The 23,503-nt window shown below is 38.1% G+C and overlaps 1 protein-coding gene across 1 annotated transcript in view; it reads left to right on the forward strand.

The window, feature by feature from the left end:
• Positions 1–1,573: 1,573 nt before the first annotated feature.
• Positions 1,574–23,503, forward strand: part of LOC112986922 (vitellogenin-1-like) — a 42,794-nt gene continuing 20,864 nt past the window's right edge. Inside the window, exons 1-19 of the mRNA XM_026106504.2 lie at positions 1,574–1,623; positions 1,927–1,947; positions 2,157–2,308; positions 4,770–5,021; positions 7,191–7,352; positions 8,057–8,208; positions 10,943–11,093; positions 11,197–11,354; positions 11,468–11,633; positions 12,707–12,829; positions 14,381–14,599; positions 16,672–16,889; positions 16,969–17,066; positions 21,267–21,391; positions 21,487–21,588; positions 21,677–21,796; positions 22,057–22,246; positions 22,334–22,427; positions 22,546–22,731. Coding sequence (XP_025962289.2) covers positions 1,584–1,623; positions 1,927–1,947; positions 2,157–2,308; positions 4,770–5,021; positions 7,191–7,352; positions 8,057–8,208; positions 10,943–11,093; positions 11,197–11,354; positions 11,468–11,633; positions 12,707–12,829; positions 14,381–14,599; positions 16,672–16,889; positions 16,969–17,066; positions 21,267–21,391; positions 21,487–21,588; positions 21,677–21,796; positions 22,057–22,246; positions 22,334–22,427; positions 22,546–22,731 — 2,729 coding nt within the window. The 5' untranslated portion in view covers positions 1,574–1,583. The remainder of the gene's footprint in view (positions 1,624–1,926; positions 1,948–2,156; positions 2,309–4,769; positions 5,022–7,190; positions 7,353–8,056; positions 8,209–10,942; positions 11,094–11,196; positions 11,355–11,467; positions 11,634–12,706; positions 12,830–14,380; positions 14,600–16,671; positions 16,890–16,968; positions 17,067–21,266; positions 21,392–21,486; positions 21,589–21,676; positions 21,797–22,056; positions 22,247–22,333; positions 22,428–22,545; positions 22,732–23,503) is intronic.

Consider the following 23,503-nt stretch of genomic DNA (forward strand, 5'->3'; position numbering starts at 1 on the left):
TATTCTGTTATGAAAGCAAGCTGTGATCTAAAAATTGCCAAGATTTTTGGAGGAATCGGTAATGAAAGTCCCCAGATGAGACAGTGCTCATTTGGCCTGTGGGTCTCCCTGGCTTTCCCCACCGTCCAGCTCCAACGATGCTGCAGAGGAGCTGCCGTGGCCCAGGCATCGTGGATGCAAGAGGCTGCACGGAGGAGCCTGTGATGTGAATTTGCTGTGGGTCGTCGGCCCAGGTCATGCTCTAGCATCCAGAGTGGCGCCGCCTCACATACTCTGCCACTGCAGTAATAAGCTTCATTACTTCTCAGTCCTGTGGCATCACTCCAAGTAAATGAAGTAATAGTGTAAAGAAACTGTTGGAGGGGGCCCATAGTAAATGCGTTCTCAGGCCTCTAGACCAAGCTCTATTTTCACCCCTCTCCTGCCCAGTGAATAGCTGCAGCCCAAGAAAATCTTGTTCTTTCTGGAGGAGAGAGTTTAGCTGTCTGACTATGTGCATTACTTGCAAGTGTTTTGTACCTCCAATAGCCTCGAGGAAATACCAAACTTACATTTCTGAGTCCTCCTTCCATGCCAGCTCAACAACCTTAGTGCCTGGATACTGAAAGGAGATGGTTTCTACGTGATACTAAATTTGCCATTTGAGGAAAAGGCAAGCTTAAGGTCAAATTGGATGGTAAACTATTTCAAACAGTATGTATAACTGAGCTTAGGGAGCAAACTCCCTCATGACTAAATGTATACTTTTGCTAAGAACTGATCTAAATGTTGTTACAAGGAGGAAATTTTGGATACATTTTCCCAAGTGTCTCAGCAGCCAAAACCCATTGGGAACCTGACCCTCCTGACTCACAGAGGTGCTTTGGGGAACATTGGCATTTTTTTTTATTAGAATCATCTCATAGGCAAATAAATAAATTTTCCTCTTGTTTTTATAGTATAAACCTTGATTGTTAGCCAGAACCTAATGTGAAGGGCTGACTGAGAAGATTTTTTCCCAGGTGAAGGTAACAAGATATGCTTGCTTGCAAAGAAAGCCATGATAGATACCATGTAAAGATCATTCTCACTGCATGACTATGAGCTTAAAGGTATCTCAATCATGTACTATAAAATCAGTCACAAATTTTCCTCTAAAAGTAGGTTTCCTTCTTGAAGGATTAAGATGTGTATCCAAAGCTGGGATCCTCAGCAAGAGTAATTCAACAGGACAACAGAAATGTGATTGGAGATATGATTGGCCAAATGATTTTAGTTATGATTGAAGAACTATTTTGATTTAAAAAAAATCTTTTAAATTATTGTTTTACTATATAACTGCAATGTGCAGAAACTGAAAAAACAGAAAGCAAGATATTTCAAAAATAAATCCTCTGTTTCACATACAGAATAAAATTAGTTGGCATCATGATGTGGTTTTAAGTTGTCAGCATTCATGCTCTCAGAAATGTTTATTCTTTGATTGATCAATACACATTCTAAAATACGCTTATTTGTCAAACCAACATGCCAAAAGAAACATGTGATAGCATATGCCTTTATAAAAGGGAATCCAACATGTTCACCTTTACTTTATTCCCACCATGAGGGGGTTGATTTTAGCCCTGGTTTTAACCCTCGTGGGTAAGTAACTTACCTGCTTTGATGGATTTAAAGTAATAGAGTCAGGAAAAGGTTTCAGAATCTAAATGTGATTCATTTATAAATACAAGCTTTAAAGTTTTACAAAAAAAATCAATTTATGACAAATTTTTTGTTGTGTAGGAAAAGAGACTTATGTATACAGTGAATTAGAAGGAAAGTTAATTGGAAAGAGTTATGCCATATGTACAAGCTGAGATGTAGCTTTTCATACTAAAATATATGAACATTTTAGGTTATTTTTGCTTTGTCATTTCATTACTCTCTTTTTTTCTTCTCTTTCAGGGAGCCAACATCTTAATTATCGTAAGTAATTTTCCTATATAATGAGTGAAATTCAAGATAGAATCTGAAAAGTATATCAATGTTTAATATGATTTTAAAACTGCTATTTTCTTCAGATTCAATACAAAAATGAAAAAAAAAATCTTTTCTGTTTCATACTTTCTAATATGGGTACTTTAATATATTCTATGCAGTCTCCATAATGTTTTGTGGGAACTATTTCTTTGCAGAACCTGATTTCAGTGAAAACAATGCTTACACGTATGATTATGAAAGTGTACTTCTCAGTGGACTTCCAGAGAAAGGACTTGCAAGAGCTGGAATAAGAATAAGAAGTAAAGTGGAAATTAGTGGTATTGGGCCAAAACTTTGTCTTATTAGGGTAAGAAATTGTATCCAGTTTGAAAGGTAAAATTATCTTCATACTTGACTTTTTTTTTAAGCTTTCAGGAAGTAATTAAGTTTCATCGTATGTTGTGCTTACTCAGGCAGAATGTAACTAACACTATTATTTTTATGCAGTGCCCTAAATTCTATTTGCACTTTGCCAGGTAATTCTCAGCTCAAGCCAACCTTGGGCTTGAAGGATTTCTTCTGCTTTGTGGTCAGGGAGACAATGGAATGTAATTTGAAATGAACAATAATTTATTACTGGATCAATCCAATTATTCCAAACTGTACAACCTAGGATTATTTAATCAACTGATTTCGTAACCAGAAAATGAAAAGCAATAAAACATGCAACAGTGGTTGGATGTGATTCAATATTTAGCATAATTAATGTCTTCTGGTTGCTTCTTTTGCTGCAGGGTTCCAAATGACATCTTTTGTCATCCTCAATTGTATATTTTTACAGCATGCTGAGTAATTACTAAGAGTTCTGATTATGTGAAAAACACTTCTGCCTTTAACAGAAGCCTTTACGTGCTTCTGATGAATGTATTGAAACATACCCTTCAATTGCTTTACAAAAACTCTGGTTAGTCTTCTGTATATATGGAATAAAAATGGTCTTTTTAAAAGCTTTTATTTGGCAAATTGAAAACTGCAGATAAAAAAAAATGGTGACTGTCTGATAAATGCCTATAAATGCTGTCACCTGCAAGCCTGAACTAGCCTTCTGTTATTAGGTATTTTCGTAAGTTCAAATTATAATAGATCCAGACAGGAAATATTGCTTTTCCATGACCTTTGCAAGTGGCTGGATTTTTTTGCAAAACCTGAGGAAATAGAAGCCACACGTCAGTACCGGTGAGTAGAAGGCTTCCCTCACAGAGAGGAGGCAGAATCAGGTCTTGTCTTTGCCCCACCAGTCGTGATGAAACAGCTCTTGGTATGCTGGGGTACCTCTTCACCAAAAATTGCCTCTTGTTCCCTAAAACCTTCCAGTACTGTTTCACCTGCTCTAGTGCATTTGGGGAAAAGTTTCAGTTTGAAAAATAAACATTTTCTGGCAAGAAAAAGAAGAGAAGAGAAAAAAAAGTTACAAGATTTTGGGCAAGTTCTAAGTGAAAGGTAATGATACATTTATTCCCTTCTGCACTGCGAAAAGTTTATTTTGCTGCTGTTATATTTAAATTAGACAGTTCGGAGGGATTGTTCAGGGAATTAATCTTTCATCTTTAGCCTACTAGTTCACATTCAGCCCAAGTATAAAGCCCTGGTCCCTGGGTGGTTTCCAGCTGACAATTTTTTCATCATAAACCCACAAGTAAGAATTGCCTGCTGTGTTCGAAGCCTTAGCAGGCAGCGTAAGTACTGACTGGGCCCTGAGGGCTGGGGAAAACTACTGGAAGTGACCCTGCAGCACAGTCCTCAGCCTGCCTGTATACGATATGCCAGAAGCATGTCTAAGAGGCAGCATGAGGGACTTGCTCTGTAACTGCATTCTCCATAAACTTCACTCACTGGGGTTGGCAGTGATCTTCACGAAAAATAACAAAAATAAATATGAAAGTGCAGTCTCCAGCGATTTGCTGTATGAGGATTTAGTTTGTGTGGCTGTTGGGGAAATTGATCTGAGTTTTGCATCACATTGCCAGCCTCAGGTGTCACAAAAAAGTCTCCCTAAATTCTCAAAATATAGACGGGGGAGGATCCTCTAAGAAACTAAGCCAAACATGCCCCATTCTCATGGGATAGAAATAGTTCAAGTTATGCGTAGTTTAGTATAACTTTCTGCTCACTTAGACTTGCTGCAGGTTAAGGCTAGAGGACAAAGTGCAGAATAGGGCTGGTAGCAGTTGGCCTAAGCCTTTGGCTTCGACACTCTACAGAAAAATATGTAGGGAGGGACAGTTTTTGTAACCTCCTCTCCAGTGCTCCACTAATTATGACTCTCTGGCTAGCCCAGCAGCCATGTTGTTATTAGTTTCTGACTCCTGCCTGTGCTCTGTGACCCCAGTGAGGGAGATGACAGAGTTCACAACAGGAGTTAATGATGCTTTATGCAACATTAACTTTCTCCTGCAATTTCCTGCAGATCTTCCATCCTGCTTTTGGATGGAAGCAACCTGCTTCATGCAGCTCTTCTCCAGCTCATTTTTTCGTGCAAGTCAACCTTTGTCAATATGGATTATCTGTGAAACAGAACAAAGTATAGTGACTTGGGAATATCACAGTCATTTGCATTTCTTTCCATGTAAATATAGAAACATGTATTTTGGTAGTAGCTATGTTAAATGTAGACTTAAAGTTGTATCATTAAAGAGGCTTTATGTTATTTATAATTATATTTTTGAATGGAGTAGGACTCTAGATGATATTTGCACTGTTTATTTATATGCATTGAAAAAAGTTAGTAGAAAAAAATAAAGAGGAATTATATTCCCTCTCTATTCTAGATTCACTCAATTGAAGCAGCAGAATACAACGGTATCTGGCCTACGAGCTCATTCTCTCGGTCGCTCAAACTGACTCAGGCACTAACAGGACAACTGAGTAATCCCATCAAATTTGAGTATAACAATGGCCATGTTGGAAACCTTATGGCTTCTGAGTCTGTCTCAGATGATGGTCTTAACATCTATAGAGGGGTTTTGAGTGTGCTGGAGCTGAGTATAAAGAAGATGCAGAATTCATACGGCTTACAGGAGGTGAGCCTTTCATCTTGCCCATGGTTGCTTTGTCACTAAATAAGCCCTCTCTTGATTCCTTTACTGCATTTGCTGGATTCATTGTTGACAGTACAGTAAAAAGAAACACTTAAGCTTGAGACATCATCATTAAGTTATTCTTTGGGAACAACATTTGATTGAGCTGTATCTAAACAGGACAACAAAATAAGTAGATTTTTAAACTAGTTGATCAAATTATTTCAGAAAGTGCATTTGCAGCGTTAGACCTTTAAAAAATCTGGCTTGTGATTCTAGTAAAAGTAAGCTTCTATGAAAGCAGAATCCTACATAAAATTTGAATACTGGGTTAAAACAAGCTTAAATGTGCAACAGAAGATTAAAGCTAAAATAACACCAATTTCACTTTTCTACCAATCAAATATACTTTAATCTCTTCTAGCTCCTCTTTTAGGAGGAAAATAGTATACGTGCCATGATATTATTGTAACAGCTTTGACAGCTGCAGTTGTTCTATTGGAATTTCCGCTGTTTTTCAGGTTTTAATATCATAGTCAAGGTAAATTATCTGATATTACTGTTCACCATAGAAATTGCAATGTATTTAGCTTTTGCAAAACTATATTTACATTGATTAGACTGCATTTGGTTCAGAGATCAGCAAAAACCTTGAAATTACTGTGCTTTGATGTTATTTTTATTGAAAATGCAGACCAGAGCAGCTTTAATTTTTTTAAAATATATTTTTATGTGAATAAAGTTGTTTCTGAGAAAGGAACTACATGATTTAATATTTTCCTGCTGCTTGTTGTACATAAAAACCTGGGTGGTGTTGTTGCATATTTTGCAGCACTATTTTCTCATAATCTAGTTTTACATCTTCATTCTTTCCAATTCAGTTAGCAATATCTCCTGCTCTTGTTGCTGAGCAATATATGTGACTTCACCGCCTTCTTTTCCAAGTTTTCTTTGCTTTTCTCAGACAGCCACTGATTTATGAGCATTGGCACTCTTGCTCAACAATCTCAAGTCACTCTCTAAAGGAAGATAACCATTATTAGTCCCAAAATGCAAAAGGTGAATCTGAGCTGCAGACAGGTTTAAGCGACTAACCTGGGAAAGTCTGCTTCACAGCTTGCAGTGAGTAGGGTGAGATATCTGAGCCACCCGTAACCTAAATAGCACTTACTAGAAGCCCAGCTATAGCAGAAGGCTACTTTATCCTGCTAAGATATGTGGGCTGGCCATTCCCATTTAAAGTTTAAATGTCTCTACCTCACCCTGCAGTCTGCAGAGTAGCCCCATACCTGTATTGCATAGTACAAGTCTTTTGGTGTGTATTCTTACTTCTAGCCCTTACTGACACCACAGTGCCTTCAGGAGTACTGTTCAAGCGGGTGTGCCTTGCCTTGCAAACCATCATATGACCATTTGGCTGAGCTGACATAGCTCAGAGCTGCCCTCTGGAACAGCTACGTTATCAATAACAATAAAAGAATCATGAAAATAACCCTTCCTTCTAAAATGCAATCAAGTATTTTCCTTTCCAAAATCTCCTGACTGGCTGAGGAGATTTAAGACCTCTTATAAATATATATGCTTGAAATATTATTGAGGATCTGAGTTAAAACTGCAAACTCAAGAAAACCCACAATCAGAACTCTGCTATTCTGAAATTCTTTTTAATTATTGCTGTTCATATTATGATAGATTGCCTGATATTCCAAGACCTGTTCTATAGGCATTTATAAGCTGTCTATAAAAGCAAATTTCAGGGGCAAAATGTCATTTCCAACCTTAAAATACTTTGCTGTTGAGATTTTATTCTGACTGATCATATTATTTTGGCACTTTTTATTAATATTCCTCAAATCACATTGCATAATCAACAGTTCTAACTGGAAATTACTATCCATCTTTTCTGAGGCTCCAAATCTTGTCTCAGTGAAACTATTTTAGCACTCTCGGTGAAGCTCTGATTTGGCTTATTGTACATTCACCTGTGCATGTAGGAAAGAGAGGAAAGTAAAGTCATCCTGGTTTGGCTTCTGGAGAGTACTATGACTAAAAAGGCATGCACTTCTAACAGGAATTTTAAAACTATAGAGTTAAACAGGAAAGTTCATATGGGGAACTCAAGGAGCTCTGCTTAGGGGTAAGCATTCTCTGATCCCATCTAATTTTTGCCAGGCCAGCATTGGAGGAATTTGTAATACTACCTACGCAATTCAGGAAAACAAGAGAGCAAACCTAATGTATGTGACCAAATCCAAGGACTTGAACAGCTGTGAAGAGAGAGTTCAAATGGTCACTGGTTCAGCATTCACTCATCCTTGCCGGACCTGCCAGCAGGTAAATTAGAAGGATTATGTTTACATATTTTATTTTATTTTATCTTATTTTATTTATTTATTTATTTTTATTTTTATATATGAAACATATATATGTACGCTACATATTTTAAGTAGAGCCAGATCTGTTGTATCTAGTTACCTACAGTTTCTTTCTACATGAAAATCCTCTCTGTGGCACAGCAATGATCTGTGCGTAAACTGTCATGTACTACAGAGATTCCTCAATTCGCTTAAACCAGCTAGCTTGGAAAGCATTAATTATCATCATAAGTTAATTCCTCTCCTCTGTAGAGTAAAAATCTAGCCATGATGTCTGGTTTCTGGTATTCAAGATAGGTATTTCTGCATCATATTACAAAGCAAAGTGTAGGCATACACCATGTTTACTTCAGCTTCCTCTCTTTGAAATAAGAAATTGTGTGGCTTATACTGCTGCTCAGGGAACGTGTCGCCTTCTCAAGGAAATAACCAATGATTTATATTTGGGGAAGGGAAAAACAGGCTAACATTTCTTAGCAGTAAAAGGCTGACCTCTCCCATGGAAGTGTACTTGCAGAATTCACATAAACTGCTAATGCAAACAATGAACAAAACAGCCATGAAAAATAAGCAGGTTGAAGTGGGTGATATAATACTTTCTAGTCACAGAATTTAAAAATTAAATTACCTCCTATTTTCTTTTTCACTTTTTTCATTATAAAGAGAAACAAGAATTCCCAGGCAACTGCTACTTACAATTACAAAATTAAATATGCACGTAATGAAGCTGTAATTACACAAGCTGATGTCGAGGAAATCCACCAGTTTGCACCCTTCAATGAGATAACGGGAGGAAATGCTATAGTAGAAGCAAGGTATTGTATATGTGTCTTTAATTCAGCAACTCAGCATCTCAGTAATCTGGTCAAACTCCATAACTGAAATAAATCCTTTATTTCCACAGCCTATTGTTTGCCAGTATTTAATTACATAAAACCCCAAACAGTTCATAAAAACAACCTTCACCGTTAGTTGTAAATCTGAAACATGCACATCACTATCCAAATTTTGTTAGCTAAACTTGGCAGGGTTTGACTGTTTTATTTCTCAGGGATATTTGATTTATGTCATAAAAGCCAAAACAAATGTAATTCCATCTGAAAAATTGTGAACTAATATATTTGCAGTAAAATACTTTGAAAGACAGTTACTCACTGAAAGAGAGTTCCCTGGAAAATAATAATGCAGTAAGAGACCCTGGGGACTAGTTCACGAGAAACCTAGATATGACTTTGGATTCCAACATACTTCCTAAGTATTGTGGGCTGTTTGCAAATCTTCCATCAAAACTGTTTCTTGATAGGAAATTGGATTTTATTGCAAAAAGATTGGGCACAGGACATGTAAAATGTATTTGCTTTTCCACAGAAAAATTTGCATATTTCTTAAACAAGTTTTAGGCAAAACAAGAACATGATTGTCCAAGAAATAAACCCCCTGCATGTCTTTAACTCAAGCCCCTAAACTTTCAGAGTTTGAAATTTTTTCATCTGCATCAAAATCATCTATTGATTTTTTTTTCTAACTTACCTGCTTTAGTGATGAACTACATAGGCAGGGTCATTTTACACACACTACTGAAGAGGAAGGCTTTCTGCCTAAAGGTCACTACAGAAGACACACCTCAATCTCCCTCCTCAGTTGCTGTAATTTTGCATTGCTCCATTAACTTCCGTAAAAATCTACTGGTTTTCAGTATATACAGTTTTAGAAAATGCAACATCAGAAAATTCATGTCAATAAATCCTTGGTTAGCTTAATTAATATGATGAATATGTTCAGTTTGTCTAAACAAAAAGAAAAAGATGAAACAGCTTTACTATCTCATGCAATCAAGGTGAAGATAGATATAATTGCAGTACCTTTATCAAATTATGGGCTGCTGTGAGAGAGCATTGGTCTGGAACCAATGAACCTTTGCTGATTTAAACTTTCTTCCTGCAAGCCTGCATGGACTGTCTTCCTTACTATTCTTCCTCAGGTATTGACATCCCCAGAAGGGGTAGTGCCTTTATTCTTCCTCATTTTCTCTGGACATCTTGCACTGCCTGGCAGAAGGGGCCAAATGTGTGCTAGGTGGGAAGATGGGGATATGTCACCCAACTCTTCAGAAGTTATTTTTATAATGCACTTTCCTTGTAAAACAAGTATCTAACATAAAGGACCTAAAACATTTGGAACTGAATTTTCAGTCCTGTTCAGCATAAGCTTCTTGCTGCACCTTTTGAAACCAAGATATGTTTTGCTATTGTTTCACCATTTTAATGCTATCTTTAGTATTCATTTGCTCTTCTGTATGGAGTATAACATTTTCTCGTATATTCTAGGCTTATATATCTCTTCCCAAAACACTGAAGACATAACAGATTGATCTTGTTCTGGAAAGGGGAGTTAAATCTGTCCAAGTGCACCTAGCATTATACATTCTGACCCAAATGCCCTTCCAATAATATTGTATAAAATTTGAAGAGAGAAAAAATCTTGGTTGATTCTGCAGTGATTTCTATTCAAATTCCAGTGGCTTCTCTGCAAAGCAGTGCTATGATATTTTCTGCAGCGGTTCTATGAAATCCATATGGAAGGAGTGGATAGAAATGATATAAAAGATCATCATAGAGATTCCAAAATAAACATTCCAATTTTCTACAGAGATTTTGAGATACTGTGCAGAACAATGATATTGCTTTTGGAATGTTTTCAGATGTTCAATACAAATGCCCAGCTTTATTATAGTGTCCTAAATGACCTATTTTAAACATAATTGGCAGGATAGGATGTATCCCTTTAAATGAAAATGTAGCACACACAGGAAATGTTTACAAAAGCAGTCTCTCATTGGAATTATTCTTAATAACAAAAGCTGAAGGTTTTGTGCTGTTCGAAAAGTTTCCAAGAACTTGAGTACTTTTCCAAAGTCTAATCCTGAATTTGTCTGGCCCTCTTTATTTGGGAAATCCAATTTGAAGCTTCATGAGAACCTTTCATCTTCTATAGTCCCCAGGACATTCAGCTTGCCAGGCAAAAGGGGGAGGGAATTGTAATAGTTCGAGTAAGAAGACTGTAACTGTTCTTATGGTATGTAACAATTTTCAATTTCTTTTGAAGCTTCCAGGAAGCATAGACATTCGAGGACTTTTATGTACTTCTTAAAAGGTTGAAATTAAGTGATAATTTCTGAAAAAGTTTCCCATCAGCTATTTTTCTCTAATCCTTAATTTACTCCTTAAGACACAATGCACAGTTCCTATGATCTTATTTAAGCTACAGCTTCTCACCTCCCACCTTTTCCTTAAACTGTCAAGCCATCTTAATCCCAAAGGAAGGCAATGGCTAGCTCTGATCTTGAACCCTGTGTGCCTTCTCATAGCAAGGCTCTGAGCATTGTGTCCTAATGTATCTATTTGTAAATACCTTTGCCCCTCAACAACAAAACCTTTTTGAGACAACTGCACTTACATTGCAATGAGGAGAGGCAGAAATACTGCTCTCCTCTCTTTATTTTTCACTCTGCATCTTGTGATGTTATCCCCCTTGGTTCCTCCATTCCAGGCAGAAACTTACATTGACTGATGTGCAAAAGCAGATGGCTGAGATCCCACCAAAAGAATTTTGGAAACGTGGGTCACTTCAGTACCAGTTTGGCAGTGAATTGCTTCAGCTTCCTGTACACTTATTCAAAATAAAAAATGTGGAAACCCAGGTAAGCTTTAGCCACTCAACAGATTTTTTTTGTTGGAGGCTAGAATCAATGCCCGTGGGGGAAAAAGCACGTGTGAACTTTGTGTATTTTAATCTTCATGCAGATAGCAGAAAGCCTGCAAGACCTAGTAGAGAACACATATGAACAGGTTCCCAGTGATGCACCTGCAAAAGCCCTCAAGCTTTTGCACCTTTTCCGTGCAGCAAATGAGGAGAATTACGAGTCAATGTGGAAACAATTCTCAAGTCGGCCAGCATACAGGTAGCAAAAAATACAGTGATGACTCTGCCTCTGAAAAATTCTGTTGGAGACAATCTGGCATTACTGTGTTCAAATGCAGATCTGGAAAATAATCACTGCCTTTCCCATTACAGGCGCTACCTTTTGGATATAGTTCCTTCAGTTGCCACTCATCGTGCACTCAGGTTCTTAAGGCGTAAAATGGAAAGGCAAGAACTCACCAACTGGGAAGCAGCTCAGACAGTGCTTGTCGGTCTGCACTCAAGCGTGCCAACTCGTGATGTGATGGAGGAAGCCACAGTAGGATTCTTTAAACACTGTCTAATTGCTCTTTATTAAGTTTAGCATCTGTCATATTTATTCCTTTGACAAGATTGCAAAGGCTTTGAAAATATAAAGGTTTTATATCCCCTAGTGAGGTTAAAAGGAGTTTGTTTCCTGACTGTGTCAAGGGAGGAGAATGCAAACCAAAGGGGCAAAAATGAGTCCAGCATAAAACAGAAAAGAAAGAGTAAAATACCCCTTAGTGTCGGAGGTTATTGCTGCAAACAGTGATTTCTAGTTTTCCTTTGTCCAAATGTACTTTATAGTTAGATCAGATCGGATCTCTAACTGAGTCTCTGCAAAGACTAGGGAGTAAGAATTACATGTTTGCTATATTGGTTTTGATTGACCTAGCAGAATGGGTATATATCAGAGCAGATCTATTGAAATCAAGGGAATTATGCCAATGTGGAGCCCATGTAGGAGAAAGTATAATGATTTTTACAATTTTGTACCTCTGCTGCAGGGTCAAATTCTACCCTCTCATGCAGGAATTTCTATCTGCCTAGCTTGGGCAGAGACCATGAAACTCAGAGTAGAGCTTTGCCCTCTGTGAAAGCTATCACAGCTCAGCTGTTACTGCGCTGTAATGCTGTGCTTCCCACTTGAGGAAGTGGTGGGTTGCTACCTCCTGTCAGCTCTCACATTCATATGAAATATTCCTGTTTGCCCAGAGTACTGAAGTCCACTCAGAATGTATCACAAGGTTTTTGGGCCTATAGCTCAGGCAATTATAAAACAATGATGAGTGTTTTTTGAGTAACGTGTGCTTTTCCATTCTGTAACTGGGTGATTTTCTCCCTTTGGATTATAGCCTATATAAAATTAAAATCTGGAACACTATTAAAGCTACAGATCTGCCTTCCAGATGTTCCTCAGAATTACATTATGATTGCATTGTCAAATACAGTAATACCCACTGATTAACTATAAATCCATCAATACAAAAATATTGAAAGCTGGGTATTGCCTTGCATTTGACAGAAATGTATTTTTTAAACTGTTTCTTCTTCATTAATTGTGGTAATAAACAACTACTTTCTCCCTAGCTCATTGTGAAAAAACATTGCCCACGCTCAAGTACTGTACTTGGAAAGGTTTGCCATCTTAGCTATGCATCATTGTGCCATAAACAGTGCTCTTCTTCAGATTCCTGCTCTGAATGTCTCCAGGTAACCTGATTTTTATTTATCTTTCAAAAGAAAAGTTAAACCTAGAGTTCTCTCTTCAGTATTCAGAGATCTGCATTTCACTTTCCCTTTGGGGAAAGGAACCCCAGTCGGTTAAATACAGCCTTTTTATCTTTGGATTAACACAGAAAAGAGAGCGAAAGGAAGAAGCATGTAATTCATGGCACTTTCTATCTGAGTATTTCTGAGTGCTTTATTGCCAGTTATTAACGAAGTCCCACGGCACTGCTCTGAAACACTTCTAAATATAGGCACTTAACAGATGTGTAACCTAAGTGACACGAAAGCCCCTTTTTTGCCCAAAGTTGTCTACCCATCAGTTTCTCAGCCAGAAACAGAACCCAAGCATCTACCTATAGTACCAGGTTTAAATTACAGTAATATTTACCTGCTCTGCACGGCTCTTAATCAGTAAGCCTCAAAATAATTTAAGAAGTAGTATTCTCCATTCCTGACATGCATGTTTACGGAGGTCATCCACCTGGCCAACAGGAGATGGAAAGAGAACCCAGGTGTTCCTGGGCTTGCACACTAGTCAACCCACCATCTCCAGTAAGAGCAGGGAGTTCTCAGTATGTTGTGTGCCTGCCATGATCCTTTTCCTGAGGTGCGCAGAAAAGGCCGAAGCAGCCTCCTCTGGTTCCTGTGTGCATCTCCTGTGTTACAGTTGCCACCAGCAATCTTTAGCTAGTTAAATATAGGAAGCCCAATGCCAGGGAATATAAAATTCTTCACCAAAGCAAATAATTGTACAGGTTATTCAATGCATTACAAATTTCCATTCAGTTTGATTAGTAATATCAAAAGGGCTGCTTCTGCAGCACCAGTGGATCTCAAATGTGATATTTTGAAGCATGGGAACAGTATTGAAATTATTCTGTGACATTTCAGTGTTTCTTCTGTAGAGCCATTGTTTAGCATTGAAAGCAGCTTTCTACTAGGATTTAGTTCTTTTCTCATATTCACAGTCTTCAGACAATTATTTCTAATCTTGCCACATACACAAAATGTGATCCAGTTGCTTACAAGGAAGGCTGTTGAATGACCTGGTGATCTCATTCCCAGTTATTAATCCATACTAAAAAGTTGCTGTCACAGCTGGAAGCAAAGGGCACTACCACTAGCTGTATCTTCAGGAATCTTATTTAAGGGTATGAAGGATTAAACTGTATTTGCATTTTTGCACCTGTGTTTAAACAGCAGGGAGAGATATCTAAAAGGCGTTATTGCCAGCATCCTAACCCACGCTGAAAGGCAGTGGGGACCAGGCCATAACCATTATTTTTGTCTTTAAAAATCTTAGTCAGTAACTTTAAGGCATAGTGATGAAGAAGCTGTTCATTGCTGCTTTCTTGGCTATACTCGTTCTATGAATAAAATGTCCTATATATGAGAACAAAAAGAATTTTAAAATATTTAAAATAAGTGAATTGAACAAACTAGCAAAGAAAAGTCAAACCTCAAACACAGGCTGGGGGACGGGATATAGATAAGAGCTGGAATTGAACAGAAAATTTGTTTTCTTTTTTTCAGCTACTTCATGGCTTTGCAGGAGAAGCATTGAGCAAGTCTAACACAGAAGAAATTTCCCTGGCCTTGAAAGCCCTTGGGAATGTGGGACATCCAGCCAGCATCAAGCACATCAAGAAATTTTTGCCAGGATATGCATCGGGTGCCTCAGATCTGCCACTCAGGGTTCATGCAACTGCTGTAATGGCGCTGAGAAACATAGGAATGAGAGACCCAAAAATGGTAAGGAGGTAAAGCTGTCTCCCTTGCACTTACGATAACTGTACATATTGCTCCTAACTGAAGGGGGCAGGAGGCGGGAGCAGCAGTTTTTCAAATATAGCTGTAATATGTTTTCTTTAAAATAATTAACCATTCCTAAGTGGTCATGTCTTATTCCTTTTGACATTAACCTCTCGTATTTCAAAATGCAGCAAAAAAGCCATTAAAGGGGTACATTCATTACCCTGTTGTTGAAGACAAAGCAGTATTTCCATTGCAAACATTTATTTTCCAAGGACATTAGACCGAAAGCTAAATTATTGACCAAAATGTGTTTAGCACTACTTCAATTTTGGTATATGAGAGAACCACAAAACAAGGTTTTCAGAGAATTGACATTTAATACTGAGTGTCACATCTAATCGTAATTCAAGACCAGATCTTATTGTAAATAGATACTAGAGGTTTGCATCCTAATTACAAATTTACAGACATTGTGTGGGTTTAAGTCATAAACAGAACATTTACTAAATGTGACTTTTGTCCCTGAACAAGATAATGATTAGATATCACATACAATGGTTACACAGGCATAATCTCATCCACCACAGACATCACTTTACTATCATTTTCACCTGAAAACAATCTGCATCTAAAAGGAAACCTTGCATTTTCAAGTTTTTTTCCTGATATTGAAATTTTTTATTTTATTTAAGACTATTCTTAACATAAAAAGGAAAATAAAAGGCTTTATTTAGCCATTCTCTTATTAATCTGTATCAGTTTTTCCATTATATTCATTTTTTTGCATATAACTCCCAGTTTGAGTACAGGTATTGATCCACAGACAGTAGTGTGCCAGGGTGTTCTTTAAAGCAAAAGAATAAAGAAACAGTGTACTGAAGTGCAAGAGCTAGATGTGGAAAAGGGAAGGAGGTGAGACTACTGAAGGTAGGAATTGGGGTATTTGCTGGGAAAGAAAAAAGCTGATTTGGTGTTTGAAAATGATGTGTCTGTGAGTGCCCTTTGGCCCACCTTTCCACATTTGACCCAGACCACTGTTTAGCATCCATTTTCTATGCATTTGCTCTGGAGGAAATTGATCTGGAGCTTGTTAATCAGTGTGACTGTATCCTTCATTATCCAAAAAACAGTTTAATCCCTGGTTTGTGGCTAGCCACACACCCACATTGCATTAAACAGTCTTACTACCTGGTCTGTCACTTTTATTGCCTAGTACGAAAAGGTAGTTACATTTAGAATGAGGCTACTGCATCCTTGCTACTGCTTTTACCTTGGTATTTGATAGTCAGCAGAGTTAAATTAATGTCACCAACCAGAATGTTTCGGAAGTTTGTTGAAGTTATCGGATGAGACTTTTCATCAGAGAGCGTGGACGTGCGTTGTCCTAAGCAGGAGCTACACTGTGCAGATGGGGGCCAGAAGGGTATTAGACAGTCCAAGCCCAGTCTGAGGTTGGGGTCAAAGGCCTGAGCGCAGCTCATGGAAACTGGAGATGTTCCAGTATGAAATTAGTCTTGATACTAAATATTGTAGAGGTCAAACACATTGGTCGCAAGTAGTACTGTGGAATTACATTTGTTGCATATATTCATGGTTTTAAATTGCCTACATGGCATAGAGATTTCTGGTAGTAAACCTGTTTTTTAATCTAGCATAAAGGCCCTCAGGAAATCAAATGATTAGAAATAAGGCATACCTTTATGGGTAAGGACAATTGATGAAACCACTTCTCAGGTATGTGATGGGTTCTTGAAATCTCTTTTGCCTAGAGTGGTTATGCTGCAGATATATTTTGCTGTAGCTCTAACAGGTATAATAGGTTTGATATAGACGTTATCCAGAGAAGTTCCTTGGCTTCGATTGTGTAGGAAATCAAACTGCATTACCATAGCACCCAGCCCATAGTTTCCAGCCTGCAAACTATGAAACCAGAAACTTCGTTGCCCTAATAATTAAATTAATACAGATTTGTACTCTACCAGTGATGAAGAGATCATTTACCGATGACAAACAGCTATTGGCAAACTGTTCAAACATATGGTAAATTTAAATGTATCTTTTATTTTCAGGTACAGGTTATTACCCTGGAGATTTTCCTGAATCACAAAATACATCCTCGCCTCCGAATGTTCGCTGCCTTAGTTTTGCTTGAAACCAAGCCAGGTCTTCCTATACTGATGACATTAGCTGATGCTGTGCTGAAGGAACCTAGCATGCAAGTGGCAAGTTTCATCTATTCTCACCTGAGGGCTCTGGGTAGAAGTACAGCTCCAGATCTTCAAGCAACGTAAGGAATATCTGCATTCCTTCTCTAAAAGAACTTGTAAACTTACTGAGGTGTTAATGTGCTCACTGAATCTTTTCAGGGCTTCTGCCTGCAGAATGGCTGTTAGAGTATTAAGCCCCAAATTTGACAAATCTGGCTATCAGTTCAGCAAGGTTTTCCGCTTCAGTATGTTCAAAGGTAAGGTTCAAATTCCTTTCTCTAATGTTAAGAATCTGAAGATTTTGTAGACAAATAAATACAGGTTAGTGTGTGAAAAAAACACACAGTATGTGATCCCAGTTCTATTAGATAGCTGCATATTGCTCCTCTGTGTTCTCCTACATTCAGAGAAACAGAAATCTCAGGCTCTCCATTTTGAGACTGTTTAGGTCCCTGTGTATTTCGCGTTGTACACTGCCAGCGTGAAATTACCAGAGGGCTTGTGGGGCTCTAACCCTCCACTTTCATTAGCCAGTGAGGCACATGCTCTTGTATCAAATGCCGTAGTCTCAGCGGTGCTTAACAAATTTCATTCCATTGTTCAGCACCAAACAAACAGAAGGGACCTAAATTACTGCTGAAGTGGATTAATTTCTACTGGTGTGAACACCTACAGCTCTTGCTGAATTCAAATGTGATGCTAAATGCTCTTCACCCTCAACAGTGCCCAGTGTCACAGCAAACACTGAAAATGTTCAGATGTGACAATTCATTGCACCCATGAGCAGCCATCTCAGGCTTATGGCTACAGATTTTCCTTGCATTTTCCTACCAGAATTCTTTATTAGAATGAGCAGATCCAGGATCTGGAGGCAGACCAGTTAAATCAGTGGGAGCCGCATGTAAAAATCAAGAACATCAGTAGTCAGAAGGGAGAGGATGAGCTTAGGGGAGCTTTGGCTCTTGCTGGGCCAAACTGTAGCTATTTCCATTTTCCATTTATATTATATTTCTCAGGAGAGATTTTTTTAAGCAACTCCCCAATGTAAATGACCATGGCAGCCTCAGTGGTTTGGCATATGTAGGGGGCAGACAAGGGAGATTGTATCTACAAACACAGTCTCTTTACACATGCTGTTTTTTTAAGAGTGCTCTTTGATGTTTTTAGCACTTTTGTTATTTATCGGTACATGTAAAGCTTCTTTTCAAAATAATCAATAGAAAGAGACTCTGAAACATCTGAAACCTGCAGTGCTAAGTGTACGAGTACTTTTGCCTTTTTTGAAGGGGGAGGTGGTTTGCAACGCTTTTGTAGATGTTATTGTTGCCCTTCCTCTGTTTTATAGATTTTACATGACCATTTAATCTGCTGTGTAACAAAAATAAATATAATATATACCACATAGTGACCACAGCTATATATATTACACATGCTTGCTACCTCAGAGATGGAGACAGAGAGTGCCTGAGGAAATACAGTCACTAATATATGCTGTGTGAACTTTTGTACCATTTAAAATGCATTCAGGGAGAGATACATTTTCCAGTAATAAGCAGATACATGTTTCTAGTTTTAGGTACTCATTTTCTCTTCTTATTCTTCCTTTTAAAATGAACCTGTCTTAGTGTTCACACAGTGAGAAAGAAGGGTACTGTACACATCAGGGTAGCTGGCAAAGGGATATGTGGAATGAATTATTTTGTTCTCACTGTAGCCTGGGAACGTAGCGTATCAGTGAATTGCTGCTACCTTCTTGGTGAAGACAAGGGTCAGGAATTTGGTTAGTATGCAGATGTGATGTTTAGACCTCCTGTTCCTGAAGACTAAGGAACAACATTCTTTTCTCACATATGCTAATTTTACACTTAGATAACTCAGCTGGCTAAATGAAGTCAGTCCTATATTACACTGGTGTGGAGGAGGATCCATCCTCCACCCTTCTGATCTGATCCGTCACCACTAGTCACAGGTGAAATATATCTCCGTGAGCCCATTCTAGGGGAGTTACCATAGTGACTGCAGTAATGCAGAACCTATACCCATGCTAAAAACAAAAATGTGCCCTCAGCATCAGATCTTTGTGGTGCTAGATACTGAATTTTTAATGACAGTCACTAATGTCAGCTGAAAGTATCTTTAATCTGGAATCTGTCACACTTGGCCACCATGAATAGTGTTTTATGCTCTACACACTGTAACGGAAATCAAACGGATGACCTAGGTACTGCTCAATATGAAGACTGACAGAATCTGGCTCTCAATATGCACAGCTTTTTACCAATTTATATGAGGAGATATGTGTACTAATATTTGCAGGTATCAAAGACTGCTTTCTTTCATCACTGATTTTTCTTTCACTTGGGCATGACATTTAGTCAAACATATGCAGGTGTCATCAAGCTCTCACAATGAAGTGGCTACAGTGCATCATCTGACCTTGTCAGTATGATTTTTCTTTAGTAAATATTTCCTTAGAGCATTAGAGCTTTGTAATGCTTGAGGTATGGAAAATATCCATGCTCTCTTCAAGTTCATGAATTCTGTATAATCATTTAATCATTTACGAGCAATACTTCTTCTTAAGTATCAGAAAGTACCATATTTGTTTTAACTACCAGATTTCATGGGTAAGAACACACAAAAAAAGCAGCTTTAACAAACTGACTAAAAGTACCATATCTGGTTCTAGTGATCGGTGCACGCCGTCCATAACACCTAGGACTGTTCTGACTAGGCTCATTCAGTGAAAAGCTATGCTTCATGCTTTGAAGTCTTAAGTCAGTTTTTATGCCCCAGTGTGAGCTTTTGTCATCTCTCCCTTGCTGCTTGCTGCATGTTCTACACTGATTCCTCTGCCACCAATGAGATGGCATAAATACCTGTATTTCAATTCCAGGGAATGTTACTGAACTGCTTACACTGTAGCTAGACAGCACCTAGCACATTTGGAAAATATGGGAGTCTAATGCAGCAAAACAGTGAAGGTGACCTAGTGAAATGCCAGTTCATACAGATTTAGTAGACCTAAATCTGTTGCCATTCCAATAGATTGGTTTTCAAACACATGAAAAATTGGAATCTGTCCCAAGAAATTAGAAATCAAAATCTGTCCCAGTAGTCTGATACTGTATTATTCAGTGTGCAGGATAAACGGGGGTCAAGGAACATGCATCTGGACCTCTGCATGCATGGATTCAAGCAGGAGTAGCAAGGTACTTGATGCACAAGTAGGAGGTTAACTGGAACTCAGAAGAGAGGCACTAGAGAAGTCTGGGCTTCAGTATTCATAAAGCCACACATTCGTGAACTAGATAATAATCTTGTCTAATCTTTACATTTTAGCTATGTAATTTATTGGAGTTTAGCCACTCCTTTTCTGGAAGGAGGTCAAAGACTAATTCCCTCTCATAACTTTTGAAAATATACTAATAAATAATTTCTGTAAATGTACGAATATTGTTGAGCTGGATCTGGTACTAAAATCGTTGGGCTGGATCTTCCAGGGCTCTGCAATTACCCCAGTTGTACTGACTTTCCAGAGCTCATTTCTGGTTATGGTGGGATTCTGAGGCCAATTTAATTAGTATATGGTGTCTATGTCTAACATGAGGGTAGCATAAACTTAACGTAGGGACTCCTAAAACACTTCCCTGTCCTCCAACTAGTGTAGGAAGAGAAGAGGGAGGAGGGTTGGAAGAAAGGAAGTGTGACAGGGATGCTGACATATTCTGTTGGTCTTGAAATCTAAGGAAACTTAGAAAAGCCTTGGAATTACTTTAACTCAGAAAACTGGGCTGTACAGAGCTGCACCAAGATCAGGGAGAATATATGACTCTGCTCTGCAGTGACTGTCTTTAAGAACATTATAGATGATAAATCTAAAGTAGAGAAAATACAGACCAATTATATTTGTTCAGCGTTTACACGATAGTCAACATTTACTTAACAATTGGACCATTTCATGTAAATAGTTATGGCATTGGGAACTAGATACATTAACTTGCGTTTTAGTCATTCGGGAGACAAATCTACGCCTCACCATCTGTCCTTATAGGGCATCTATATCACTTTCCCTAAACTATTAGCAAAGGATGGCAAATCTGTTTCCATTTCTGAGCCCCTTTGTTAAGTTACTTTGAATGATGTCTCTTAAAAGCATTTCATAAACTCATATTACAGAATCTGACCGGATGTAAATAATTTACCAGAAGCAATTGGAAAAATAGCATAACTGCTATGCAACAAGCAGGGGACTTGTAATTTTGTCCATTAATAGTTCAAATATGCAGAATATTCTGTTTAGACTGGTTTATAACATCAGTTTTATAGCTGAATTTTCTGGCCTTTCTCATATCATGCTGTATTAGTTGTCTAATGCAAATAGCAAATTGATACAATCTGCACACTGTGGCTTTAAAAACTGACTGTGCTGTGTTTTACTGCCCATTTCTCTTTAGAGTTTCTTATGACTGGACTGGCAGCTAAATATTTGGTATTGAATAATGCAGGCAGCACAATTCCAACAATGGCAATGTCCCAGCTGCGAACACATTTCTTTGGAAGAGTTGCTGATCCCTTGGAGGTAACTGGGTCTACTGGGTCTACCCGCAGTTTGACACCTCACCCCTTCTTTTGAACATCGTCCAATTGGCATTTACACTTTTCTTCTTCCCACAGGTGGGAATAACAGCTGAAGGGCTGCAGGAGATGTTCGCTAAAGGTTATTCCCCTGACCAGGACTGGGAGACTGACTATGACTTCAAGGAAATCCTGAAAACGGTAAATTCTCGGGAAAAAGAAAATCTCTAAGGTATTACTATACCCAAAATTTTATGAAGAATCAGACTGCCTTCTTCTTCTCACACAGCTTTCTGACTGGAAGGCCTTCTCTAGTGATAAACCTTTTGTATCAGGCTACCTGAAGATGTTTGGCCAAGAGTTATTCTTCGGTGGACTTGACAAAAACAGCATCCAAAATGCATTGCAGGTATCACTTCGATCACATCACCAGATAAGCATCAAAAGCTTTAAAACACTATTCCTTCCACACATTCCCTTGTTTTTTTTAACTTTTTAATTCACAAGGGTTTTTTTGTCCTTAGTTTTAATCAAGGCAAATAAGTTCAAACTTTGATCAGGATAAGCTATAATCATTGCTGGCAGACATTCTCCCGAGAAACAGTTAATGAAAAAGATCGTGATATTCAAGTTCTGCTTATTTAGGCAAGTTGAACTCTATAATTTCAGGCATGGTACGGACCTGATGAAAAAATCCCTTCAATAAGGAGATTAATCAGTAGCCTTCAAAGTGGTGTAGGGAGGCAGTGGACCAAGGCTTTACTGTCCTCTGAGATCCGCCGTATTGTGCCTACCTGCACTGGATTCCCAATGGAGACAAGCTTCTATTACGCATCTATCACAAAAGTGGCAGGAAATGGTAACGGATTTCAAGACTTTAGCAATACAAACATGGTTGTCAGGATTGGAATTTTTTTTAACACTTTGTTTGCTTTCTTCGTAATAGTTCAAGCACAGATTACACCTTCTCCAAAGTCTGATTTCAGACTGACTGAGTTACTAAATGCCAACGTTAGGCTGCGATCCAAAGTGAGTCTAAGGTAAATATTTAACATAAAATAAGAGAATCATATTTCCAAGTAACAGAGGCCAGTCATAAAAATTCAACAGCTGTTTACTGTATGTACATAATTTTACCATCTCATTCTAACTTTTCAGCATGGCTAAGGACATGACCTTTGTAATGGGGATCAATACACACATGATCCAGGCAGGACTGGAAGCGCAAACCAAAATGAATGTTCATGTCCCTGTGAATGTTGTTGCCGCCGTGAATATGAAGGAAAAAAGTATCAAAGTTGAAATTCCACCATGTAAAGAAGAAACTAACATTATTACTGTAAGGTAGGCCATAGCATTTATTATCTTTCTATGTAGCAATACAGAATCTTTCCAAATAAAATTAATCATCTGCTTAGGGATCAGGCCTTTGACTGACAGTTTGGGTAACTGGCAGTGATTAGTGTAGTTTATTTAATTTAAGCAGAATGATGTGAACCAAAGCCTTGCTTGGAAATAGGCTACATTTCTTATGGTCTTCACTTGAAAATCATCTTTAGGACCATTTTTTTTCAGTCCTTTAGACTCCCAAGCTATTTAAAGCACGCATCACATAAAACTTCTATCCCAATACATGTACTTGTACTGAAGGTACAAGGTACTAGGTAAGCTATAAGCCACATGTATCCTACCAGTTATAAAAGACAATCCATATATATTTGCGCTTGATGCCTTGAAGTGTAGAGGACTTGGTGTTTCTTGTTTTTTTAATCTGCTTTCCCTGTGGCTAGCATCTGGTTTTCTTGCCTCTTAGGTCTACTTGATTTATTATCAGTGCATGCAATTACAATACACTATTGTAGCCAGATGCCAAACAAATGAAAACAGATGGAAATACAAGCACAAAGAGAGGGAGAAAACAGAAAGAGTATGTCCAAGGAATCAAAGCAGGAGACCAAAGCTTAGAAAACCTTCACACACACACACACGAAAAAACACAGAGACAGACAAGCTGAAAATTCATTACAAAGGAAAAAGCATCACTGACAAAAGAAATCAGCTGTTATACAATCCCCAGAAATGTTAACAAGTTTCTGCTCTGGAAATATGTCTGTAA

This window comes from Dromaius novaehollandiae, chromosome 8 (genome assembly GCF_036370855.1).
Source record: "Dromaius novaehollandiae isolate bDroNov1 chromosome 8, bDroNov1.hap1, whole genome shotgun sequence".
NCBI lineage: Eukaryota > Metazoa > Chordata > Aves > Casuariiformes > Dromaiidae > Dromaius > Dromaius novaehollandiae.